The sequence below is a fragment of the Molossus molossus genome, unplaced genomic scaffold (assembly GCF_014108415.1).
Source record: "Molossus molossus isolate mMolMol1 unplaced genomic scaffold, mMolMol1.p scaffold_m16_p_13, whole genome shotgun sequence".
NCBI classification, from domain to species: Eukaryota; Metazoa; Chordata; class Mammalia; order Chiroptera; family Molossidae; genus Molossus; species Molossus molossus.
Window position 1 is genome coordinate 44,521,493 of NW_023425348.1, and position 15,787 is coordinate 44,537,279.

The 15,787-nt window shown below is 53.5% G+C and overlaps 1 protein-coding gene across 3 annotated transcripts in view; it reads left to right on the forward strand.

The window, feature by feature from the left end:
* The window catches only part of CHRDL2 (chordin like 2), a 32,650-nt gene extending 17,453 nt beyond the window's left edge, over nucleotides 1-15,197 (forward strand). For 2 of the 3 annotated variants that reach the window (XM_036258949.1, XM_036258950.1), the window contains 8 exons: nucleotides 31-173; nucleotides 2,659-2,752; nucleotides 4,432-4,487; nucleotides 6,249-6,417; nucleotides 7,475-7,669; nucleotides 9,889-10,062; nucleotides 14,293-14,385; nucleotides 15,044-15,197. In XM_036258949.1, the coding sequence (XP_036114842.1) occupies nucleotides 31-173; nucleotides 2,659-2,752; nucleotides 4,432-4,487; nucleotides 6,249-6,417; nucleotides 7,475-7,669; nucleotides 9,889-10,062; nucleotides 14,293-14,385; nucleotides 15,044-15,123 (1,004 nt within the window). In that variant the 3' untranslated portion in view covers nucleotides 15,124-15,197. Of the gene's footprint in view, nucleotides 1-30; nucleotides 174-2,658; nucleotides 2,753-4,431; nucleotides 4,488-6,248; nucleotides 6,418-7,474; nucleotides 7,670-9,888; nucleotides 10,063-10,891; nucleotides 10,947-14,292; nucleotides 14,386-15,043 lie in introns of all 3 variants that reach the window. The other variant, XM_036258948.1, reaches the window with a different exon arrangement.
* The last annotated feature ends 590 nt before the right edge of the window (nucleotides 15,198-15,787 follow it).

Consider the following 15,787-nt stretch of genomic DNA (forward strand, 5'->3'; position numbering starts at 1 on the left):
CTTCTTTCTCCTGTCCCTCCCCACCTGCAGAACCTCACACACCCTCTGGGCTCCGGGCCCCCCCAAAGTCCTGCCAGCACAACGGGACCATGTACCAACATGGAGAGATGTTCAGTGCCCATGAGCTGTTCCCTTCCCGCCTGCCCAACCAGTGTGTCCTCTGCAGCTGTACTGTAAGAACCTCGACCTTCCCTTCAGCCCGAACCCACGGTCTGGGCCTGAAAAGCATGGTGGTGTAGACTGGGAGGGAGGGAGGGAGGGAGGGGGGGAGGAGGGAGGGAGATTGTTCTCCCTGGTCAAAGCAAAGTGAAAGTGAGTGGGCTTAGGGGCCAAGGAACACCTGGGGTTTGGGACATCCTGCCCTTCTCTGGGCTTGTGCACCCTCCTCAGCTGCCTGTCGCAGCACCAGTCACCTTGCGTGGACATTTTCCCATTTCAGTTCCCCCAGGAGACTTTGCACTCCTGGAGGGGAGGGAACACACCCAATTCATTTCTTTATCTTCCACCGTTTCTGGCCCAGGGTCTGGCATACAGAGGATGTCTTTAATGATTGTTGAATGAATGAATGAATGAATGAATGAATGAACGAACGAACGAACGAACGAACGAACAAATGAATAGTGAACCATAAGTTCTCATTCCTGGGGCACAGAGACGGGGCCAGACTGTAGCAAATGGAATTTAATCTGAAGCTGCCTCCACTCCCCCTGCTGTGGTCAGAGTTGAGCCTACGGATAGGCGGGACTGACGCTGCTGACAAGGCCTGATCTGGAAAGTCTTCACCCTCTTTTTTGGGGTGGTTCTAAGTGTGGCTCTGCTACAAGTTTGCATGGGGTTCCAGCATGTCCTTTTACCCTTGGGCTTAGCTCCTCGTCTGTGCCTTGTCAGGAGAAGCTCCTGCTCTCCAGGTTTCCTTACTACCTGATCACCAAACTTCTCTGGGCCTCAGTTCCTTTGTGTGCACAGGGAACCTGACCAAGTGATCTCCAGGATCCTCTCTGTTTAAAATAATCATCAGATTTTGCAGTGGTGCAAGGGGAGGAGGTCTAGACTAGGTGTTGGACACCCATGTTGGAGCTCTAGCTCTGCCATGGTTCCCTGTGTGACCTTGAGTGAGTCCCTTCTCTCAGCCTGCCCTTCCATCCGTTCAGTAAGAGGGTCCTATCAGTCTGGGGCTCTGATCCCTAAAGTATCTGTGCTGCTGAGCAAACAACTTACAAATGAGCGTGACAACTTATAAGTCAGCCTAGAGAGCGATTATTTTTGCAGGGCCTATTAGGTTTGTAGAAATGCCTCTTGTTTATGTGCAACCTGCCAATGACCCTAGGAGAAGGATATCAGGTGAAGAAATTAAAGCTCAGAGCAGTTAAGCAACTTCCCTGAGGTCACACAGTGGCAGACGCAAGGCTGCATAATTCCAAAACCCATGTTTCTTTCCCTGCATTGTGCTGCTTCCTATGAAGGGACAAGGGCCTAGATTAGGAGGAGGCTGTGGGAAAAGACAGAAATGACGGTGGTGGGGTGGTGAAGTCATTCTTGTGATTCCTTGTGCCTTCTCCCAGGATACTTGGGTCTCCTCTTCTTTCTTCTCATGCCTGTTTATAAGGGTCTGACTTGACTCCCGGCCTTGTCTGAGGGATCCTGAGAATCCTTGCTTTTGAGACTCTTTGGAAAAGGAATAGGGCCCGGCCAGTGTGGCTCAGTGGTTGAGCATTGATCCATGCACCAAGAGGTCGCCAGTTCGATTCCCAGTCAGGACACATGCCCAGGTTGTGGGCCAAATCCCCAGTGGGGGCATGCAGGAGGTGGCCAATCAGTGTTCTCTTTCATCATTGTTTCCATCTCTCTCTCTCAAATCAATAAAGAAAAAAATATTTAAATTAAAAAAAAAAAAAGAAAGAAACGGCATCGGGAAAAGACTTGAGGTAATATTACTTCCTCCCATTTTTAAAATGTCTTACATTTTAAAAAGGGTTTTCACAACTGTCCTCTCACTTGATTTTCACAGTCCAGATGGGTGTGCCCCCATTTCACAGAAGAGAAAACTGAGGCCCACAGAGAGAAGTGATTCACTAAAGGTTATTTGGCCTCCTGATGCGCAGAAGGCCCTTTCCCCTACAGTGTTGCCTCTCCAGGCTGGGTCCTGAAGTTGCGGACCTAGGGTTTTCAGTGAGAGCAAGATGAGCCCAGGGCATCCCCATCCCCCACCCATGTCCCTCCCTTATGCTGGGCCCCCGTTTCCAGGCCACAGGAGAAGGACATTGATTTCAGTAGGAAAAGCCTGCAGGCTGGGCTCTAGTCCATTCTGCCTGGCTGTGTCTCTGATTGGGCAGCCTAGGCCCCTGTAGGCTCCCCATCTGCAGGACGGAAGGGTCCCACCTTACCGAGTGGCTGTGGGAGCCTAGGGACAGACGGTGTGAGAACGCTTTAGAAGCTGAAGAGCGAATGCTACTTCGGGGCCTGGAGTGGGAATGGGAGGGCACAGCGGGCCCCTCTTCTGAACTGGCTGGGCCTGGCCCACATTACTCTGCTGCCCCCTCCCTCCCCCACCTCAGGGGAGACTCAAGGCCATATGCCCCCAGGCCAGGGGCTCTCCTAGCCCCAAGGCCAATCCTCATCAGAGCCCACCTCCTAGCTCCTGTTTGCTCTGTCTGTCAGGAAGGCCAGATCTACTGCGGCCTCATGACCTGCCCGGAACCAGGCTGCCCCGCGCCCCTCCCACTGCCCAGCTCCTGCTGCCAGGCCTGTAAAGGTGAGTCTGCCCCTAGATCTGGCAGTGCCCACCCACCCCGCCCCAGGGACCCAGGGGGACACTCAGCATGGCAGACCATTCCTTCCTCAAGGGTGGTGGCTTAGCTCCCGGAAAGGGGAGCCCACTGTAGAGGCTGATGGGCATTTTTCATTGCAACCCCAGGGAGCAGCAAGGAGGGGAAGGGGGAGTAGGCAGGGACGGAGGGAGAAACAATGTAGAATGCACTGGGGAGCTGCCTCTGCTTGATTTCAAGTGTGACCTGTTGCTCTAAGTCTAAACACCTTCTGTTTCTCAGAAAAGTCAGTGGTTGATAAAGGAAGAGGAAGAATTTGTCCCCTAGCCGTTACCTTCCGTTAGTCAAAGATTCACCTCACCGTGAATTTCCTCATGCTCCTCTCTTATGAGTGCATCTGTGGGTGCTAGGCTGACCTGGGAACAGGAGACAGGAGTGGAGTGGGGGGCAGGAGACATGGACAGGAGGCGTGGACACGAGGGAGGGCTCTGGTGCACCCTAGCCTGCGGGAAGCCGGCTGGAGCCCCCGAGGGGTGTTGCTGAAGTCCCTGCATTCAGGTGAGTCCAGGACGATCAGAAGAGGCACAGGAGAGGGGCCTGTACAGGCAGGGACCATGTCTCCTCCTGCCATCCTCATGGCAGAGCTGGGCACAGGTCTGGGCTCACTGGGGCTCAGAGCACACGTGTCAGGCAGGATCCAGGTAGAATCTGTGTATAGGGCAGAGATAGGCCAACACATCAGCTACTGAGGGGCAACCGGCTTAAGCAGAATTGAGTACACGGATGCTGGACTGTTCCCTGTGGGCTGGGGTAGTCTAAGAAAACTTCTTGGAGGAGGCAGGACCTGGGGAGGGGAGTGAACCACGGTAGAATGCTTTCCTGGATGTTGGTGCTGTGGAAGGGCACTGGACCGGGAGCCAGATGACTTCAGGTTAGTCCTGGATCTTCCAGCAATTTCCTGTAGATTCCGTCCCCTCTCTGGGCCTCAGCTATGCCATGTATGGACGGAACGGTTAGCCTCAGTGATTTCTAATGAACAGTCTAATTCCAGTGTTCTCGGTCTTTGAACCTAGAATGCTCAGAGGATGCCAGACTATATGTGAGGCTTGGGAGGGAGGAGCCCAGTCTGGGCTGTAGGAAGTCCTGGGGCTCCAAAGGGCCTTGTGTGCTAGTGCCCCAGTGGGTGGTAGAGAGGGGTCCTAGGGTGTCCCAGCTGGAGGGCCAGAGGGGCTGGAGAGAACTGCCCACAAGCGTAATGTGTAGACCAAGGCCTGGTTACTTGAAGTGTGGCTGGGTACAGTGGCTGCCCAGGGGACTGTGACTAAGCAGGCTGCAGGGATGGGACTCTGGGCCATCCATGATGGACACTGGACAAGAGCTCTGGCCCAGCCAAGCAGTTCAGTCCTAATGATGACCAGCAGGTCAGTGTGTGGAAACTGAGGCAGCAACCCAGATGTAGGGACTTCGTCAACTCAAGAGTGAGGAGAGGATATAATGAGAAGTGGGAATAAGTCCCCACTGGGACAAAGGGACCTGCTGGCACCCGGGGGCTGCAGAAATAGCACTAGGTCTTGGAGGGGCAGAGCCTAGAGGTGGAGGCCTGCAGGACTCCAGCCAGCAAGGCTGAGGAGGCAGAGGCTGACCCGACTTCCCTTTGGGTTTCCAGATGGGTCAAGTGAGAAATCAGCTGAAGAGGACACCACACAGTCGCACCGTGGGGTGGTGAGTGCCCAGCTCTACTGACCGGGTGGGGAGAGGAGGCGAGGTGGGCTGGTATCCAGGGCCTATGTCTCCATGACTCTGGAGCGGCAATCGTAGTTATCCTCATTTCGCATTGGTCCCTGGGTCAGCTCCATTAGCCCCAACATGTCCAGCCCCTTCCCCAGCCTCCCATCATGGCTCCCATGATGCTGATGGGCCAGGAACTGCCAGGGTAAAAGCACCAAACGAGCAGGAGCAGGCACCAGACTTGCCGATTTCCCTCCTGGGGAACTCTGACTCTTCCACCCAGAGCCTGTGTCTGTCCTTATTCGGGCCACCTCTGAGCAGCATGTTCCCCTGAGGGAGTGGCCTCTGACTTGGGCCACCCTTTCCCAGCCAGCTCCTGAGGTGCTGCTTCTTTGTCTGGGGGCTACCTTTCTGTTCCCCCTCTCTGTCCTGGCCCCTTTCAGACTTGGTCTAGAGTCAGATAAGTTAAACTGCCCCTCTCTCTCTGGTTGGAGAGGAAGCGGTGGGAGAACAGGCCCACACACTGACTCGAGTCCTCATCACCACTGTGCTGTCCACAGTGTGAACAACTCCACCTGCTCTCAGTCTGGGTCCCTGGGCCCGGCGGGGCTGGAGGCTGGCTTCCCTTCCCTGAGACTCCTCAGGGGTCTGAACCAGCGAGCTCCCCCTTCTCCGCTGTCAGCTCATCCCCCCTCTCAGGCGGGAGCCTCTGTGCCTCGGGACCTGGGCCAGGCCACCCCGTTCCTTCTGTCCTCTCCCAGGAGGCGGTGTGCTCATGAAGCCGCCCAGGCTTCGATTCAGGCCCTGAGCAGCTACTTACCGGCTGGTGTGGGCGAGTCACCATCTGGGGCCTGGGCTCCTCGATCCCTCCTTGCCTCTATTCCGCTTGACGAGCGTTTCCTGGGGGCCTCCTAAGGGCTGGGGCCTGTGCTGGGGCCTTAGACAGTGTCTCTGCTTTGGGAGCTCTTAGGGGCTCAGGCCAGCCATCAGAGGACCGACTGTGGGGCAGGAGGAGCTATAGAATAAGGGATGCGAGAGATTTGGGGTCAGTGAGGTGGGTTAAAGCTCGGCCACTCGTCCCCAGAACACTTGAGCTTCTCCCGTGGCCCAGAGCTGCCAATCCCCAAACTATGACTGCGAAGCTCCCGCCCCTTACACTGCCCTGACTGCACACGCTCACTATCACGCCAGCCCTCCCAATGGGCCGAGAGGCAGGGTCTTGGGGTCTTGGATCCTAAGGTCTCAGGAAAGGGGGCCTGAGCTCTGGAGACCCTCTGTCTCTGGATGGGGCCTGGTCCTCATCTCCCTGTCCCATGGGATTCTAGTGGGACCATCAGAGACCTACCTCCTTGTCCCAGCAACTAAATCTTCTCAGACAATGAAGAATTTTTTGACCCTCATCCTCAGTACAGTCTCACCTTCTGTTTCTTAAATATTAAGTTCTTCAGGTCCCTGATCACTTATGTCACCCAGATAAAGACCTCAGCCCCCTCTATGCACCCAGCCCCAAGGACCTGGCTCTGACAGGCCTAAGAAGGGCTTGTTGGAGGCTGGATATCCTCTGGGTTTTCAAAGATCCATTGTCTGAGAACATCTTAAACCCCATCCAGATCTTCCTTCTGTCCCTAGCCGGTGCCCTCTCCTCACTGGGCCGTCATGCTGGCGGCTGCCCTCAGGCCGCTCGCTGCAGCCTCTGAGTTGCTACTCTCACCGCCGTGGCCCATCAGTGATCTTCATCCTTCCTACCGTTTGCAGAGACATTCCCAGGATCTGTGTTCAGGGGACGGTGTGAGAAAGAGAGGCCTGGGCACCCCAGCCCCCACTGGGCTCAGCTCCCCTCTGGGCTTCATCCCTCGCCACTTCCGACCGAAGGGGGCAGGCAGCACCACAGTCAAGATTGTTCTGAAGGAGAAACATAAGAAAGGTGGGGACGGGAACCTCCTCCAACCCTTGAGGTGGGAAACGGGGGCCCCGACTGCTCCTACCTCCCATTCCTATACCCCCGACTCAGTGGTTCTCCGATCTCAATTTGGCTATGAGCTTATAGACTCATAGAACATCAAAATGAAGGTGCCCTTAAAGAACATAAGGTCTAATTCCTTCTTTGAAAGATGAGGACACTGAGGTTCAGAGTATTGAGTTAGAGACAGAACAGGTCCTGGATCTGGGACTGTGGGTCAGTACTAGATAGATAGATGATAGATAGATAGATAGATAGATAGATAGATAGATAGATAGATAGATAGATAGATAATAATAGATAGATAGATAGATAGATAGATAGATAGATAGATAGATAGATAGATAGATAGATAGATGATAGATCATTAGCATCTGCCATGTCCTTGCTGGGAATTGAGCACAGAACAGAGAGATGAAAAATGGCCACTCTCCTTGAGGGGCTCCAGACATGTAAATAAATTACTATAAATAAGGAAGTGCTGAGGGAAATTTTTTGACAAAGGAAGGAGCGAGCAGAGCCGGGCTGCCGGAGGACCGCCGGGATGGAGCAGGGAAGGAGGCCACATGGGCAGCTGTAGCAGCAGAGTGGGGGGCATCAGGACTGGTGGAGTGGGGGTGGCAGAGGCGACTGTCCCAGCCCTTCTTGTACAGATAGGACACTGAGGCTGAGTAAGGGGAAGGGACCTGCCAGAGCTTGCACAGCCAGTGACAGAACTGAATGTCAGATCTCCCGCGGTGACGCCACCCCCCTCCTTGCTCCACCAGAGGGGCTGTGAGGGTGGGAGGAGGACACTTCGTCTTCAGCAAGTCCTTACGGGGCACGTCTCGGCCCTGAGTGCTGAGATGGGAGCACATCAGGAATGTGGGACTGGTTTATACACCGGCCTCCATTTTGCCAGCAGTGTGGCTGGGCCAGACAGGTGGAGCAGGGGTTCCCCAAGGCCCCGCCCCCACCTATTACTTGACTGGCCAGAGTCCAAGGCACTGACCCTCCTCCCTCTCTGCCCTCCTTGGCCCAGCCTGTGTGCATGGCGGGAAGACATACTCACATGGGGAGGTGTGGCACCCAGCCTTTCGCTCCTTTGGACCCCTGCCCTGCATCCTGTGCACCTGTCAGGACGGCCACCAGGACTGCCAGCGGGTGACCTGCCCCACTGAGTACCCCTGCCATCACCCTGAGAAAGTGGCCGGAAAGTGCTGCAAGATTTGCCCAGGTACAAAGAGATCCTGGGGGCAGGGAGGGCACTAGCCAGAGTGAGCCCTGGGTCTCTCTCCCCAGGGCACAGACACTTGGAATATTTCTGACATGGACGGGGCATGTCCGCAGAGCCACAGAAAGCAGGGTTAGACGCACGAATGTTAGATGCACCGCAGTGGAAAATGCCAGACTTGTAATATATTACTTGTGGAACCATCTAATGTTATAGAGACAGAATTGGGGGCTCTCAGGCAGCCATATACATAGAATCAAATAGTGTTCTGAACTCTATGAAGTCCTAACATCCTAACATCTTAGGATGTTAGGACTTCTAAGAGAAATAGCCAGTGTTCATGGAGCACTCAGCACGTGCCAGGTAGGTAGTGCGCATGCATGAACTCATGTGATCCTCACCACAGTGGGCAAGGCAGGTATCTAGCTCTGTTTCACAGAACGAGAAGATAAATACCTGTCCCAGGTCACACAACTCACTGTAAGTGATGGAGCTGGGATTTGGACTGTCGTCTGTCTTACTCCAAAGACCATCCTCTTGACCTCTATTGTCTTCCTTCAACCCTCATCTATATACGGGGAAACTGAGGCCCAGAGAGGAGAAGGGACTTTCCTAAGTCACACAGAATGTAATAGTGGAGCTAAACTAGAACTCAGGCTCCCAGATTTGCCGGGCTGAGTTCTTTCAACAATGTCATGTGACCCTAGGGTTAATGAGCGAGCCGGAGGGGAGGTCAGAGTAGCTCACTGAGAAGCACAGCCTGTGAGTGTCAACAGTAGCTGATGTGAGGGGCAGGCCTATTCCCTGCAGCCTAGAAAGAAGGCGGGTGGGCCAGAAGGTGCAGGGTGAGGTTGTGCCCTGACCATATCTGGTTCGAGGGCTGGGTTGGAAAAGCTGAAAGGAAAGGAACAAGGAAGGATAGAGTAAGGAAACATGTATTGAGAACATGCTAGTGCCAGGTGATTTCACGTATTTCATTTAATTCTCACAGCTCAGTTATTTCACAAATGTGATAACCGAGCAGCTGCAATTACCCTTCTCCACCGACCCCAGCATTTAACGTCAGGAAGTTTGAGTTTGCGTTAGCTTGCTTACTGACTTATTTACTTAACTAACTTACTTTTGTGAGCTTAGACTAGTTACTTTACCTTTCTGAACTTCAGACACAGAGTTGATGAAAATACTTTATCAATTACAAATCAAAACCCAAACATAGGGAATACCTATTGTTTACCAGAGTAATATGCTATTGGGACAGGGTCAGGGAGGGAGCATGACAGGATGGTGCCTGGAACACGAGGGGTGGGGCTTCAACTTGAATTCTCAACGAGACTGAGGCTCGCTCCGGGACTCCTTAACAAACACCTGGTCTTGGGCTCCGCCAGCAGTACCCAGTCCATTTCCTCTTAAAGATATTGAGACTGTAACAGCTCTTCGCTGGACATCTCTAAGGGCTTCATAACTAGTAAGAGTCTAGAAGGGGGTGTATGTGAGGGACTTAGTCCTTCAGTCCCTGAAAAATAGTCAGGGAATGTTGGTCCATGGAGAGCTCTGGAGAGTGTTCTTGGAGTTCCAGCATGTCAAAACAAGACTTATCCAACTTGGCACCAAAAAAATACCATCATCACCACTGTCTCCATTCTCACCCCCACCTTCCCCACAACCACCACCAAAGTCACCGTCACTGTGATCAGCGCCACCACCCCTCCCACGACCACAATCACCATATCATTATGCCATCATCGCCTCAAGCCCTCCCAAACCCTTCCTTCTGTGTGTTCATCGAGAGCCTGTGCTTGGTGTGAGTGACTCAAAAGACTCGGAGGACATGGTTCCCACCCTTCACCTTGTTGGGCTCTTAGAGAAAACACACCCAGGGAAAACAGTTACAAGGCAATGCAAGGCGGTGTGGGATTTAGGGCTTGAGTGGGAATCACAAGCAAGAAGAGTTTTAAAAGCTGTGAGTGGCAGGAAACAGTGGGCTGCCTGGAGGAGGTGGAAGATGAGCTGGGCCCTGAAGGGTGAGAAGTTTCCTGATATGCTAATCAATGGAGGTTAGGGGAGGTGCCCCCTCTCTCTTCCCAGAGACCTTCTCTTCCCAGGGCACCAGAAGTTTCCTAAGGACCAAGAGACCCTGAGGGGAATTCAGACCAGTGGCCCCTCTTTCTTGAGCCTACAGGGGTGGGGAGACAGAGCATTCACATGCTCCTTGTCTCTCCCAGAGGACAAGGCAGACCCTGGCCACAGTGAGATCAGTGCCACCCGGTGTCCGAAGGCGCCGGGCCGGGTCCTCGTACACACGTCAGTATCCCCAAGTCCAGACAACCTGCGTCGCTTTGCCCTTGAGCGTGAGGCCTCTGAGCAGGTGGACATCTACCTCTGGAAGCTGGTAAAAGGTGAGCATTGGCGTACTCCCAGCTGGGCATACCTCTGATCTGTCTCCCTTCTGGGCTCCAGGCCCCTTAGGGGCTTTATGGGCACATTTTGTTGATCAAGTGCCTTTGGCCCAGGAACACCTGCCTCTGGCCCTTCCAGGTTTAGGAGTCTCTGGTTCCAAGATACAGAGAGACACTGATTCTCTGACAGTTCTGATAAGCTCACCTGCTCTGAGATGCCAGGGCCTCAAAGTGCTCCCTCTCCTGGGGGGAAGGGGTCATTGCACCTTGCAGGGAGTCAGGGCAAGGTCAAGCCTGCCCTGATGAAATAGAGAGATGTCTATTGGTGGAATTCCAGCATTTTGTGAGGGGAGATCTTTGCAGGCAGGAGGGCCTGGGGGTAGTCTCATTCAGCCTCTTCTGTATGGTGGATTCTATCCCTCCAAGGTAAGTTAAAATCAGAATATATTTCTCATTCTGTGAGAAACTCACCCTATTCAACAGGCTACTCATGTGACCAAATGAAGGTCAAGAGGAATTGTCATTGATAAGGAAATTGCTGAGAGTTCTGTTTTCTGGCTCTCTTGAGAAACATAAATCCTCTGGGCAGAGTAAAACAAACTAAACTCTTTAACTGTGAATTCGTTCTAAGGTCACTTTTCGCCACTGATGGGTTTGGCTGGGGGTGGGTGGTGGTGGAAAGAGGGGACAGTAAAGGGATAATAAGAATAATGACATGATAATAACCAATGTGCGAAGCACTTCAGATGTACAAAGTGCTTTCACATTCATTATCTCATTTGATACTCAGCAATCCTGAGAGTTAGACATTATTATCCCCATTTTACAGATGAGGAAACTGAGGCTCAGAGAGGTGAAGTACCTGGCTCAAGGCCACACAGCCAGTAAGTGGAGGAGCTAGAGCCCATGTCTTGTGACGTCAGATGCGGCTCTTTCCCTGCTCTACTCTGCCCCCTGTCGTAGGAGGAATGGACGAAGAAAGCGGAGCTGTTCAGCCTGGAGAAGAGAAGACTCAGGGGGCCAGGACCACTGGCTTCATGGCTCTAAAGGACTGCCCCAGGCAGAGGGTGCAGCTGTGTTCTGACTGACCTCAAGGGTCAACAAGCAGGGGCTTCAAAATCTGACCTGGGTTTAAACCCCGGCCCTTCCATTTCTTAGCTGTGTGGCCTTGGGCAATCACTTGACTTCTCTGGGCCTCCATTTTCTCTTCTGTTAATTGGGGAGGATTAAATGAACTATCATAGGTATAGCCTCTGACCTGTAGTAGGTGTAAACAATGTCACAGTCCTTCTCATCCCACCTCATTGACTGGGTTAGAATTGCAGTGACGCAGGTTTCAGCCAATGAAAGGAAGTATTTTCTCCTACTTACATCCTTCCTGTAATGAAGGGAGGGAGCAAGCTCCATTCACAGGAGTGTGCAGGCAAGGGCTGGTGGGGATTCTGCCAGCAGCTGAGGAGGGAACCTTATAATTCTTTTGTGCCTTGAGATTCCATCAGCCCCTGGACAGCTGCTGACTGCATGTTCACTCTGGGACTTTCCTCACCCCCACCAAGTGCTGGGGCCACAGAGAGTAGTCCTTTGGTGACTTGGGTGGAGCAAGAGGTCACTGGGAGCTGAGCTGGTCAGGCAGGCTTCATGGGAGATGGCCCTGGGGCTGGACAGGATTTAGAAAGGCCAGAGGGGCACACTGCAGGCCAGGCGGCAGCAGTGGCTTCAGAACCTGGCTCTAGAGCCTTCACTTTTATGCCCTGTGCTCTGTGATGGGCGGGCAGCATGCACTGTGTGTGATGTGCTTCATTTAATCCACAGAAGAAAACTGAGGGGTATATTTAATACCCCATTTTGCAGATAAGAAAACTGAGTCTGAGAGGTAAAACGACGCACTCAAAGTCACAAAGTTTAAGCCGTAAAGACTCAAACCCAGTTCTGACTGTCCCCAGTGCTGCCTCCACAGAGACACGCTTATGCTTTTAGGGAGGTGCCTGAGGAAGGTCAAGGTGTGCCCAGAGGTGCGGAGGGGGACATTGCAGCTCCAGGCCAATCTCTACACCAGGCTCAGCAGGAAAGAAACAAGGTGGGGTGGGGTGGGGGCTTCTCAACTGTACAGTGCCAGGCCCTTCCATCCTGTCATTAGCAAGCCTCCCCTTCCTCGCCTCCTGACTCCCTGGGTGGCCAAATGCCCCATCCACCTCCCATTGCCTCCCTGTCCCTGACCATGGGAGTCAAACACTCCCAAGGCGTGACCGTCAGTGGGAAACGCACTGTTCTCATGTAGAGAGTGGAAACCGCAGGCCTCGGAGGCTGGGAGAGGGAGGGGGGAATGGGCCTGGAGACACAGTGAGCAGGTGGATGTTGAAACCTGGGCTAAGTGAGGCCACAGAGAGAGAGCCCCAGACTCCAAAAGCTGAGCAGAGACTTGGCTTGGGGTTAAGGGCCTTTTAGATCCTGGAGTTCCAGAGTAGAAGGGGCCTTTGGGGTCTCAATTCCTACCCCCAACTAGGAAGGAAGTCCCCCTGTAGACTCAGTGATGGTCTCTAGTGCACATATGCCCACCCACCTCCAGACAGGTGATTGCCTTCCAACACTGTGGATGGCTCTGCCCAGGGAGGCCTTGTCTTCACACTGAGCAGAGCCTATCCTAGTTCCTGGGACTCACCTACTGGTGCCACCTCTGCCCTGAGGGTGCACAGAGTCCTGCTGCCCTCAGAGCTGGCATGCCGTTCACAGAGCAAGAGGCACAACCGTGACCCTCGGTGTAGCTCTTGATTCCAGTCCTGAGAGCCAGGCCTTTCAATCATGCTTTAAGGCTACAGCATGGGGACCCCCCATCCCTGTCCCCTTGTGTTTGGGGTGTGTGCAGTGGCAGGCCTGCCGCAGAAGGACCCATCCCCATTCCATGACTTGTGATGTAGCCTGGGCCTCTGGAGTGGGTGTCTCCCACATCCCGGTCCTTGACATCTGGGCTGGGGTTCCCAAGGAAGGACATTTCTGGCCCCCTGGACCTTAATCTCAGAATCTGTGCTATCCATGGCCCTTGGTGGGATCGCACTCAGATTCCCATAAGCAAGGCCAGTTCTTGGTTTCCTTGAGGGTGGTGCTGGCCTAGCAGAGGCCTTGCTGTCCCATCTGTTCTTTCTGGCCACAGACCTGGTGGTAACAGCTGGCGCAACCTCACAGCCCACGTGTGTAGAGCTTCAGCACCATGTACGGTGCCAGTGGCCAGCTCCCGATGGAATACAAACATTAGGAGATCTGGAATAATACCTTATTCTCCTTTGGGGCCTGGCCTAGACTGGGTACACATGTATTTGCTCATTCATTCATTCATTCTACATGGAAAGCCCTCCAGGTGTTCCTAGTCTGGCAGGGGAGGCAAGAATAGACACAATGATAGCACATTAGAAATTCATACAATCACCAACAGAAGCCGAGAGCGATGGGTGATTATAACTTCCTTCCTCAGGACCCAAGGAGGAAGGAAGTTATAACTACCTGGCAGGGGTGGAGAGGGTGTGAAGGAAGACTTCCCAGCTAAGGCTTGGAGGATGAGTCGGAGTTCACCTGGTGACGATAGGAGGAGTCCCAGCAGGTGGGGTGGCATATGTAAAGGCCTGGCCTGGCAAGGGTCTTCAAGTAGTTGCTTAGGGCTGGAGCACAGGCAAGGCCATCGGTCTGGTGAATTACGTTGAAAGGGGGTCTACGATTCAGACACATGTTAGTGTTTTGGTGTCTGAATAAGCACACCGATTGATTTGTATCACATATTCTATGCCCAGAAGAAAGCTTGACCAGTCCATACATGCCTGGCAGCTTTCCTTCCTTCCTTCCTCCTTTCTGTTGTGGACAGGTGAGTGGTGTGACGGCAGGATGGTGATGGTGACAGAGGCAGGGCCGGCAGGGACGTGATGGGAGGTCAGGGAAGGGGGGTGAGGGAAACAATATATTTTCAAATGACCGCAGTTAGGATCATAGGTTAGAGGGAGGGAAAGGTGATCAGAAATCTAGTGCAGTGACAAGCAAGACATGAGGAGGCCTGAATGGGGAGAGTGACCGTGGGGACTTGAGAACAGATTCCAAATATTTAGGAAATTTAGTCCACAGGATTTGGTGTCTGATCAGAGTAGGGGAGGGGAGGGAGGTGACAGAGTCCATTCCAAGTCTAAGTCAGCCCGTTTCCCTGATCCACAGCCCTGCCTTTCCTGCTCATGCCCTTGTCTCTGCCCTCAGGAATCTTCCACTTGATTCAGATCAAGAAAGTCAGGAAGCAAGACTTCCAGAGAGAGGCACAGAACTTCCGGCTGCTCACTGGCACCCACGAAGGTGGGACCTGGGGCTGAGACTGGGCCTGGGAAGAGAGCCTGGCGAGAGGCCAGGGCCTCTGGGGAGTTTCAGGCTGCTGGTGCCGGGAGGGGGTTGTGAGCCACAGACGTCAGTTCCCGGCACAGGAATCCAGTGGGTGTCTGCGCCAGAGATTTCTCAACTCGGGTGCTTAGGAGCAGAAGGGTAAAGCAGAGCCTTGCTGGATTTGGTCTTGGGGTGGGGGTGGGGGGGCACGGGGCTGCAGAGGAGGGAGGTCTGAGCCCCAAATCCTTGTGCTGCCTCTTCCCTCTTACTGGAACATATCCTCTTGGAACTTCTGATGCCCTTAATTTGCTCTACACTACCCTGAGGAAGATTGGCCCCCGCCTGGGCTTCGGGTGGGGGGCAAGTCACAGATGGGAGTGTCACTAACAGGTATCAGGAAACCAGCCCAGCCCCCAATTGTTGGTTGAAGCTGGGGTCATGTGCCAGAACTGATCTGGATATGGGGGTTGAAGGGGACACCTGCCTCCTTCTTCCCTGTGAGCTCCAAACCCCAGTCTACACAGTCCTCCTCGCCCTGTCTTCCCTACACCAGCCACTCTGCCTCTGTTGTACAAACACACGTACACACACACACACACACACACACACAACTGTTCTGCTTTCCTCCACGCAGGTCACTGGAACGTCTTCCTAGCCCAGACGCCGGAGCTGAAGGTCATGGCCAGTCCAGACAAAGGGACCAAGACCTTATAACAAAGACCTAAACTGTTGCAGATATGAGCGTTATCATTTTGTTGTTATATATTAATAAATAAGTTGCATTACCCCTCACTTCTGCCTGCTGAGTTCATATCCAGTCTCATGTTCTCACAGTGACTGCAAAGTAGGCCTGGTTATCCCCATTTACAGGATTGAAAGTAAGATGCAGAAGAGGCAGAGACTGGCCCCAGTCCTAAAGGTGAGTTGTTATGGGAGCCAGGACCAGCTCCCCAAGCCTCCCCACCCAAGCCCTTGTCTGCCACTGTGGCCTCTCCCCTGCTCTGTACTGCTTCTGTCCCGGCCCCCAGCTAGGCACCTCCTGCTTTCATGGGCTGCCCCCTCCCATAGCTCTTTGGCTTTGACCTAAGAAGGGGACTGATCCAGCTAGCCAGTGGAGGGCAGGGTGTGAATTGAGTCTCCAAGCACTTGCCCAGCAAACATTCCAGGGATCCTTACAATTGTCAGCCACACTTTATAATGCGGAAGCTAAGTTTAGGGATGAGCAGCAGTTGTCTGAATCCACAGAGCTGGTTAGTGGCGGGTTTGGAAGTGAATGCCAGGTCTCTTGCTCCGGGCTGGCGCTCCTCCCCATTCTACCGAGACCAATGTTCTTAGCCCAAATACTCTCACCTCAAAGGATTTTCAAGACTTGGCAGTC